At 39.8% G+C, this 10,950-nt stretch overlaps 1 protein-coding gene across 3 annotated transcripts in view; it reads right to left on the bottom strand.

Annotated features, from left to right (window-relative positions):
• Positions 1-297: 297 nt before the first annotated feature.
• LOC131132246 (neural cell adhesion molecule 1-like) overlaps positions 298-10,950 on the bottom strand; it is a 214,630-nt gene continuing 203,977 nt past the window's right edge. For 2 of the 3 annotated variants that reach the window (XM_058077707.1, XM_058077708.1), the window contains 3 exons: positions 6,936-7,143; positions 6,008-6,124; positions 298-2,774 (listed from right to left, as the gene is read on the bottom strand). In XM_058077707.1, the coding sequence (XP_057933690.1) occupies positions 2,648-2,774; positions 6,008-6,124; positions 6,936-7,143 (452 nt within the window). In that variant the 3' untranslated portion in view covers positions 298-2,647. Of the gene's footprint in view, positions 2,775-6,003; positions 6,125-6,935; positions 7,144-10,950 lie in introns of those variants that run through there. The other variant, XM_058077711.1, reaches the window with a different exon arrangement.

Raw genomic sequence — 10,950 nt, 5'->3', positions numbered from 1 at the left:
TGCCAAAACCATCCCATCAAACATCCTTTCACGGGCATGTTGTGACATCACCGTGCCATACGGTCTCCTCTGATTTGCTAACATACCCAGTTGCCACGTTTATCTGTCCAAAACCGTAACAACACATTTTGACATTTTTGTCTTATTGTCAGAAAAACAAAAGAAAAAAAGGTTTTCTTTGATTAGTTGTGGCCAAATGGCAACATCGCCTCGGCCAGTCACACTAGCAATACATGGCCGTTACTGCAGGCACAAAAAGGAAAAAGATGACCCCCCCCCCCCCCCCCCCCCCAAAAAAACCAATTATTTTTTTCTGTGTGGCAAAATCAATGAGGAGGTATTCGGAGCTAGAACATGTGAGCACTGAAGCTGACACCAAGAAGCAAAAAAGAACACGATCGGAAAGTCCACGATGTCTGAAACTTTGCAAATTGAAGATCTTATTATTGCAGAGCCTTTGCGCTTCTAAGTGCGGCTGTGTCCGTCACGCTAGTGCAACATTCCATCGACATGACAAGTTATTAAAGACTAAAAGTGTCATGGTGTGGAATTATAACCCATTTTGATCAAATAAAAACATTAAATAATCTGATGATTTTTTTCCCAACAGAGTTGAACCCACAATTTCGTCATTTTAGAACAAAATAAAATCCATCTTTGTCAGAATCCTTGAAAAAACCCTTCATTATAATAACATCATTACAATGACATCAACATGTACAGAAATACAGTAACTTTGCAAAAAAACAAAACAAAAAAAAAAACAGGCATGCTAACGCTTTAATGACTACATCCCACAAATGAACACATTAAAAAAAGAAGCTAAGTAGGCAATAATGTCTGCACATGAATTCATCAACAACCAAGGACGAGAGCCACAATCCATCATCACCACGACAATCTCATCACATCGCATGAAGAAAGTGTAGCGTTCTTATGTGAAGGCAGTTATCTGTGAAGTAAAGCTACGGACCAACAGACGATAATTATAGAAAAACTATTTCAGATTTGCAAGAATGGCCAAGGAAGCTTAGGGCCACACTGAAAAAAAATTGGGGACTTAATGAGAATACCAATTTAATAATACAAGCATAAAAAAGTTCAAATATTACAAGGTCAAAGTCATAATGTTACAAGACTAAGGTCATGACAAGGTCAAGTTGCAGTTTATATGATTTGAGTTGAATATTACCATAAAAGTCGGAATAATCCCAAGTGAGTCATTCCATGAAATTCTTAGGGGAAAAAAATCAGAGAGTTACGACTAAGAAGTTATATCTTTACGACAAAAGTTGGTACGAGGGTAAATTTACAATATTAACAGAAGAACTCCAAAGGTAACGGGCAACAAGACTAGCGGTGTAATATACGTAGTGAGAGAAAAGATTTAAGTTGGAAGATTACGAGAAAACGTTGCTAGCCAGCCAGTTTTGACATTCTAATAACGTGTATTAGGAGACAAGCGCGTTACCAAAACAAAGACATAAAGGAAGTCGTAGTATTGCCAGAATAAAGTTGCAATATATGTTAAAAGTTTCATTAAAATAAGCAAATGTTAAAATTACAGTCAACTTTTGTGAAATGAAAAATTACATTCTTTTCCATAAAACATTGACTCACTTCTCGCAAAATTACAAGTTCTTCCTGGCGATAATGTGATGTTATTCTTGTAAAATTAGTATTAATATTATTCTTATTATTTGTAAAAAATATGACTTTATTTTTGGAAACCCTTGGTGTTTTTTGTTTTAGCTGTGGTATTACCTTATTGTTGTAAAAATATTACTTATTTTGGTAAGGTTTGAACTTTTTTGCTACGATAACACAATGATTCTGGTAAAGAAAAAAACCCCCAGACTTATTCACCTAAAATTCCACCTCTTTCTCCTTATTCTGACTTTATTGGAGGAAAAAAATGCTATTTTTTTTAGCTGTAACATTATGACTGTATATAAAATACTACCATATTTTCCGGACTATAAGTCGCTCCAGAGTTTCACCAGCCAAAAATGCACCGTGAGGAAGAAAACATGAACAGTTATTCCCATCACTACATCCTAACACAAAACATAACAGAATATGATATCTTTTGGGGAATATTTATATTCCGTTTTCCTCAGTTGACTTGAGAAGTTGATGTTTATGTCCATTTTCAGCGCTAATTTCAGTAGAGTGACAGGAGGCGCAGATACTGGCACACCAGCCTAGAGCGCCCTCTCATGGCTCCGGACAAAAGTACGACTTATAGTCCAGAAAATACGGTACTTCATTCCCATAACAATACGACTTTTAAACACTCCTGTTCCAAAATTCCAAACTTTTTTCCTCTAAATGTGACTTTTCTTTGCTCTTTTTGGGAGTGGGCCCGACATGCTTAGTGCGCGAGCGAGGGCGTTTGGCTAAAAGTAGAATTGTGTGTATTTGAAAAAGAACTAAGGCATGCGTATGAAAGTCTTTTTTTCCATTTTGCTGGTCAAGACACCCAGAGGACCCACTTTCTTTGTTTTACGATGGGATGGTGGTGTTTTTTTTGCCGTGTAAAATCGTGTTGAGGTTTCAGTGACTGTGACCCTTAAACCCACCATGCCCCCGCCCCCAATATCTGACCCCAGCCCCATTTCCTTCTCCCCCCCCCCCAATGAGGTGATTACGCTTTGCTCTCGTTGCCGTTGATCTGGGGCGCCTCGTTGGGGACCGTCTTCACCTCGGCCGTAGCGTTGTTGGCCTCCGTCTTGACATCCTCCTTCATGTTGACATCCTCCTTTGTCTTCCCGCTGCCAGGAAGGACACAGGCATGGATTCTGTTAGTCTTTTGTGATTTAGGAGGGTGAAAACAAGTTGCAATGCTTTGGAAGAAAATCTTTTGCAAGTGAGTTTCACGCATAATGCGATCATGCCGGCGATCCTGAGGCCATGCATGGAAACCAGGGGATGTCGCAGACGCTTTCCAGCAACAATGGCGGATGCCCGGCGTGGAAATGAGACGATGGACACAAAAGGACGGCGGCGAGGAGACGAGACAGGAGTTGACCTGAACAACACATACTACATCACACCAGGGAGAGGATTACCAGCAGGCCCGGATGGACACAAAAGGAGGACACTTGAACGCTGCCGTCGTCCAGGTCTAAAAATAACAGCTGACACGGCGCTCATGACGGAGGATTAAAACAAGAAAAATGAGGTCGGCGTCCTCCATCGGGAAGACTAAAAATATCTTCAAAGTGCTGCTTGGTGTATCAAAATATGTCCGTATAAGAGCAATTAAAGCATGAAGTACAATAATATGTACAATTAATACATGATAACACAAAGAAAGGACACCATTTAGTGCTAGGCAACAGCAGATGAACCAAACAGTCAAAGTGTTGTTGCTTTTTCTTTGGCTTTTGTGTATTAGTCATGATCAAATACAAAAAAAGTCATGTCATATTTATAAAATAATTTTGTATTGTTCTGAGAATAAAGTTGCAGTATATGATAAATAGTTGTGTCACGATAATGTCACGATATGTCAACATTAGAAGAAAATAATCTGATTGTTTTCTAATAAAAATGTTTTTGGCTTTTAATAACAATATAAGTGACGGTAGCGCAATGAAGAAAATGGAAATGACGACAACAGAATGAAAGTTGTTATTACCTCCAAAAAGTATAACGTTATGAAATGTGAACAAAAAATGTTGCGATATTAGCATTCAAGAAAAAAAAAAGTTGTCATATTTTACGTTTAAGACAAATATGTTTTACTGTTACAAAGTTTTAAACAAAGCAGCTGGTATGACATCTTTTTGTAACAATTTTTTCTGCAGAGCGTGAAATCGTAACATTACAACGTTGTTTTTTGTTTGTTTTTTTCGAACAATGGATTTTTTTGTAGTATTTTAAAACCTTACGACTTAAAAAAAAATGACTGCAGTTGTGGTACTCTAAGAAAAGCGAATTAGTTAATTAGTTTTGGCATTCCCATAACTAACAACTTGCAATATTGAGTTAAACAAAAGTAAGCAACAATGCTAGCACTACAACCTATGCTAACAGCATCCCATAATGCGATGCAGTACATAATCTCAGCACCATCCAGGTAACCTGTAGGTGGCTTGACGGAACAGGAAGGAAGTATGATGGACAGGAAGTGATGCTAGCCAAGCATAGAAGTCAATGACTGGAAGCAGCAGCTGGTTAAAGGATGAGGTGAGACTCAAACAAGTGGGTGGAGTTAGCAGACGGCTGGATGACGACGCGTCGACACCGCTGGCATCCTTAATGCAACATTTTAAAGAGACATTTCACCCTTCAAATAGGCTCCAGCATGCGTGAGGTTCAGGGGTATAGAAAACAGATTTCACCCTTCAAAACTTTAAAAAAATATATATCATTTTTTTTCATTTGTAAGTGGGTAAAGCTTATAGTTTTTGCCAAATATGTTCATATTAGTTATTGAAGTAAATCTGATTAATTTTGGGGAGAAATGGTGATAAACAAAATATGCAATATTTTCAATGTCAAGTGTAAACTTTAAACTGTTAGGATACATTATTTTTCAAAACAGTTGTATTATTATTATTAAACTTTTAACTATTTAATACATTCATTTTTTAACAAAAACATGATGCTAAAGCTAGCTTAAAACCCCCTGAATTTAGTGCTGGGGTTAAATAAGCAGAAAGGGTATAATTTTTTGGAACGTTGTAAACATACGTATCACATTAGATATTGTAGTAAATCCGCTAAAGTTCTTGTGAGAATTGGCCAAAAATACGCTCAAGTTAGCTTAAGACTTTGAGCTAACTTGCTAAAGCTAACATTCCATTTAAGCTAACATTCCTCTTTTTGTACAAAATACGACTACATTGTTGTGAGAACCAAAGAAGCGATGGTAAAGCTAGCTTATGGTAAGTAGCTTAGAGGTAAGGTCAAAGTTTATGAATGTTTTGTTACTATTGTGCTAAATCCGACTGAATTTGGATGAAATTTAGCCCAAGATGAGGAACCCATATATTGATGGTCCACAGCCTAACTGGACGTAACTCGAAATAATCATGGGAAAATAAATGCATTAGGGTGAATGATTCATTCAAGTTGACCTGGTGATGCACTGGGATGCTAGCGGTGTCGTGTTTGTAGTACAAAGTGGGGATGGTGGGGGTGCAAATGTTTATATACTCATTTTGGGCCGGTATGGTAGTGCTGGACTCTGTGCTGGGGGGGTGGTGGTGGGCATCCACTTGAGAGTCCTGACTCGGGGGACTTGCGGGGGCCTCGGAGGGGGCGCTGCCCGGCTCTGAGGCAAGGGGAGGAGCTTTAGGGGCGTCGCTCAGGTCGACCAGCGGCCCCACATCGGGTTGGCTTTCACCCGACTCGGCGGCGGGACTGTTGTGTGCCACAACGGAATTAGTGATAGCATTGGTGGGGAGCTGGTTTGCATCTGTGGCGGCGGCAGGCCTGTTCATTTTAGAGGTGGTGGTAGTCGGGGGCAAGGATAAGGGTGGGTGGACGGGTGAGGGGTGTCGGCGTTGGCAGAAATGTGAAGGGAGGAATGGAAAAAAGGGGGTAGTGAAGGGGGTAGGAGGCAGAGTGAGCGCTACTCAAACACAACAAGCTACAAAATGTTGGCAACATAGCAGCTAAAAACAAGACGGCTATAAATTGAAAATACAAGGAAGGAAGGGACCATCAAGGGTCTCCCCACCTTGTCTCCTGTGAGCGAAACATGTGATGCAGTAGCACCGTATGGCCGTCTTGTGGTGTATCAAGTCACTTCAATACTCTTCCAGCATTAGAACATATCATTTGATTTCAACTGCAGCAAAGTGACTCAATTTTAAACCATGCAAAAATGACATTCTTAATAGTCATTAAGCATCATGATGAATTGGTAGTTATTACTAAAGAACTGACATTTTTGGGTTCTTTTTGGTTTCATTTCTTTCTATCGAATGAAACAGCTCAAGCAAAATGTCAATTTGCTGTGTGATGAGTAAAGACTTCGTGAAACGTTACTCACTCGGGTTCTGTCAGAGGCGTGGTCTCATTGGGCTCGGGGGCTCCAACGCCTTCCTGGGTCTTGGTTTGGTCCTCTTCTGTTCTCACCTCCACAATGGGCTCCTTGGACTCATCTTTCCTATTGACAGCAGACAAAATACATGATTATACTGGTAGACTTCTATCAGGCAATATTAGTGTTATATTTCAGTGTAATCGCATAAAACGTGCAAAATGTAATAAAAATAAATTCAAATTCATTCTGTATTATTGTCATAAGGAGAAAAAAGGATGCATGTGATTTTTAAGGCAAAAAATGGTTGAAAATAATAAAAACCAATTCCATTTCTTTCTTAGCTCCAAAGAAGTGACTAGTAACGACATGTTTTTGCATGTTTCACAATAAGATACAGTAAAGCCAGTGTGTGTTTTTGCAAGTAAGTGCTAACTTACTAACTAGCATGACATGTAATGTTAGCAAAACGTAGTTATATGTTTATAAATCCAAATGCCCAATCCCAACGCCATATTTAGACGTCTTTTATGTTTTTTTGTGCAAGAGGCTAAAGGAGGTGCTGATGCAACTCCTCATCAACGGATTAGGCTTGAGAGCAATTTTAATGCCATAAAAACGGGCACTAGGTGGCAGAAGTGCATTAGATAAGAGCTCGGAAAGAAAAAACAGAGGAAGCTCTTTTTTGTTGGGAACTGATATTTTCCTGAAAATTACTGACAGCTGATGGCTAAAGAATGGAAACATGTCGAAACAAACTTATTTTTTCTGATGAGAGTCCAGTCTTTCTTTTGGTATGTTCCATGTTTATGTAGCCATAGAACACAATATTCCTTGAAAAATCAGTCCAAATGGTCTAAAAGGGGTTGTGTTTGGAAAAATGTCTGGGATTGAATGCGTTAATATTAATTGAACAACAATATCAATGTTGTCTTACGTGAAGGCGGCCTTGCCCTCCTCGATGTCCTTGCCTTTGGTGCCCGGCCCAGCTTTCCCACAGAAGTTGACAGCGATGCACATGAGGAGTCCGCACTTGTTGAGGAAGAAGCATGTGACGTCCACACCCACCAGGAGCAGGAAGAAGACCACCATAAGGATGCCCACGATGGCGCCCGTGCTCAGACCCGAGCCGCCACCCGATGCACCTGTGGGGTCATAAAGGTAATGGAGGTGATGGAATTGATGCTAGTAGGCTAGCATGATAATTGACAACACACAATTCTTTTCTTTGAAAAACAAAAAAAAAACAACAAAAATCAAAGTAATTGTGTTACAAAGAAAGAAAAGTTGAGATCAATATGAAAGAATAAGAATATTAAAAAAATATATAGATGTAGTACAAATGAAAGCGGTAGTGAAAGTAGTATGTGCAGGTACAACTTTGATTTTATTCTTGTAATATTATGTCATTAATGTTCTTCTAATTTAAAGGGGGCCTATTCGGCTTTTTCAGCTTTTCTGAACTATAATGTAGTTAAAATGTTGTATTCTCGTATACGCCCTGAAAGAAGTTTGGGATGGCTCAAAATGCTAGGTTTCAAAAAGTGTGGTAAAACTGCCCCTTTGTGACATCACACAGGGGCGGACTCCCCCAAGCTCTGCTTCCCCCAACCTTCCCCGAGCCCCCTCGTCTGTTTATGAAACAAGTTCAGGTAGAAGTTATTGTATTTGGTGATTCCCAGCAAGATACAAATATTTTCATCTGTCAACGCCATTTCACACGGGGCTGTTTTTGTGAACATGAAGGTGAAATATCTGCAATAACTGTTGCCGGAGCCAGAGGCGGCGTGCTCTCACCGGCAAAGGCGAAGGCGTCCACGCGCCGCACTTACACCCGGCTTCTGAGCTCCACCTCACCAACACACCTCCGATAATGTGTATCCCACAATGAGCGCCCTTCCTCAGGCAGGCGAGGTTGCCACACATCCGGCCTGTACTGAGTGGTGCTACGTTACCACCCTGACTTCCTACACGGTAAGTCAGGGGTCTCCAGCTGGTAGATCATGAGCTGTCAGTAGCTCCTGAACACTCCAAAGGCTTTATTCATGTATTCTCAACTCCTATGCCCACCAAATTAGGTGGGCATAGTGGGGTTCCTTCGTAGTTACAAAGCACTTTGGGCGTGTGACCAATCACAGCAGAGTGGGCGTGCCCAGAGGCACCGATTAACACAGACCGTTTTGGTAGGAAGCAAAAAGCCAAGGAAATACAGCTAGAATAGGTGCAGATTCCAGAAAATCTGAAATGTTTTCTGTGTGGGTATTGTGTGTAGCTGCTCTATAGGAGACCACAACTCAATACAAAGGGTCCAAAAATTTGCATAATATACCCCCTTTAAGACTCATTTCTAGTAAATTTAGAATTAGAAAAAAAGAACCAAAAAAAATCAAGGTAAATTGCAACTTTTTTTCCACATGAAGTCTTGTAATATTTACATTTTTAAATCAAGCAAGTTGTTCTTCTCACATGCCACAGGAAATGTTTTTTTTCTTTAATTACGACTTAATTTTTTGTGTCATTTCCTTCATAAGTTGCCACTTTTTCGCATAACAGTCATTTTCTTAAAATTATCAGATGTTTTTCTTGTGGTACTGCATCATTTTTCTAGTTAAAAAAGCTTTTTTTCCCTTGTAAATTGTCACTTTTTAAAAGTCATAGTGAAGTAGTTTCACTCTTGTCACAATATTCATTCATTCATCAACAGGGGGTGCTGGAGCCTATCCCAGCTGTCTTCGGGCGAGAGGCGGGGTACACCCTGGACTGGTGGCCAGCCAATCACAGGGCACATATAGACAAACAACCATTCACACTCACATTCATACCTATGGACAATTTGGAGTGGCCAATTAACCTAGCATGTTTTTGGAATGTGGGAGGAAACCGGAGTACCCGGAGAAAACCCACGCATGCACGGGGAGAACATGCAAACTCCACACAGAGATGGCCGAGGGTGGAATTGAACCCTGGTCTCCTAGCTGTGAGGTCTGCGGTCTTACAATATAATATTCATTATATTCTCATCATTAAAATAAAATCCAACTTTTTTTCCTGTATTAATTCATTAACTAATTTACTATTGTGCACACACAATTCCTATATTAATTGAAACTTTTAAAATAATATTTATTATAGTCAGTATTAAGTAATATAGTATTAAGTCACAACTTTTCTTGAAAAACTGACTTAAATTTTGCAAATATATATAATTTTTTCCTGAACTGTATGACATAGTTTTGGCAATATAGTAATTTCCCTCCAAAAACAATGATACTTGAACAATGAACCTGATACTGCATAATTCTTAACGTGCCGAATTAATTCTTGTAACTTTAAGCCTTTTTTTTCATAAAAATGACAACTTTTTGGTGTCAAGATGTGTTTCCAAATAGTGTGAAGGGTGTCGCTGACTTCATTGTCAGGTCATTTGAGCCCGAGGAGGCGAGTACTGTCGCGTTTCTGAGGACAGTACCACCATGACTGATGACAGCTCATTTCTATTTAGATTTGACTCCCCAACCACCCTGCCAACTCTTTCTCTTCAAATATGTTTGCCTTCCTCCACACAAATAGATTTTTCAAAGCGATCGGATTCTAATAGGACGTCTTCCTTCTTCCTGTAAGCATGTGAGACCAGTGTCAGCATACAAGAAGGTGCGCTTGTTTCCTACCACCTCCCAGCCTTATTTACATTTTAACAGGAGCAATAAATCATGTCTATTCAAAGCCCAGGGAAGTAACAGGCGGCACGTAGAGAAAATAAATCAGGAACGTGTCAAGATGGACGACGCAAACATTTCTCTTTGCAGCCTGTCAGCTAAGAGCGCTGCCTGAGATGCAGCTGATAAGCCTCACTGGTAAGGAGAATGCAGCATAATAACACGCCGCTGCATTATTACTGCATGATGCCTGCAGCCTGAAGTGACAGCTAATGATTGTGTCCAATCACTTCCCATTGCTGTTTGTACAGCTTGTGCATCAAACTGACAGAAATCCGATCAAAATCCCCCCCTTAACTACAGGGAAGTCAAAAGCCCCAACGCGTGACGATAACCACAGATCCAGAAATACCTTGACATGGAAAAGTAAAGATGTTTTCCAATGTGACACCCAGAAATGAAACCGAAGCTAAAGTCGATGCCTAAAACATCATTTGGACTATTTTCGTGTCTATTTTTATCCTTCAGTATGGAAATCATTTGCAATTCTGATGTCAAAGGAGGCCAACGCTAATATTGTATGACTTGTATGATGTATGAGCACAATGTATTGCACCCACTGCTGTATCTAAGTTGTGATACCGTAGAGCCACAATTAAAACTACTTCATACTGCACATCACTCTAAAACGCTAAAACTACCATACTATTCTTTTCAAATAGTGGTGCTTGAGGCAGGGAGCGCTTTCAATATCAGAGCAGACCTGGCAACATGTCTGAACTGCACTGGGTTTTGAATGATCATTTGTTGGTCTGTCCTTTCAAAACAAACGATTTCGTTGGCTCATTTTTAGTCACCACGTTTGCCGTCATTTTAACCATAAAACCTGACGTAATTACGCACACAAACCGTCACTGTGATCTGTCCATGAACATGAGTATGTTATTATATTTACTTCTTAGTAAGTCTTGAACTACTTTTTAGATTTTGTACAACAATTAGGAACGATATTTGGATGAATTCATTTGACATGATGACCTATGTATACTCATTAATAGAAGTCTTTTTTCTGTGATGCCACCACAGTGACGCTTGTGAAGAGGAAAAGTTTGACGATAGCCATTGAGCAGAAATGCAATGTTGCCTGTCATGTCTTCCACGGATAGGTAGTTACATATACTTTGTTACCAACAGCGAGTGTAGTGCAAAGCGGAGGTTGTTTTTATTAGCGTTTATCTGCTTGGCTGTTTGTTTACAAAATAACCTTGATTGCTGGGAATGGGACATGGCAGAACT

This window comes from Doryrhamphus excisus, chromosome 7, assembly GCF_030265055.1.
Source record: "Doryrhamphus excisus isolate RoL2022-K1 chromosome 7, RoL_Dexc_1.0, whole genome shotgun sequence".
In the NCBI taxonomy this organism is placed as follows: Eukaryota; Metazoa; Chordata; class Actinopteri; order Syngnathiformes; family Syngnathidae; genus Doryrhamphus; species Doryrhamphus excisus.
The sequence above is the reverse complement of the archived record's forward strand: the minus strand, read 5'-3'. Positions and strand labels throughout refer to the sequence as shown.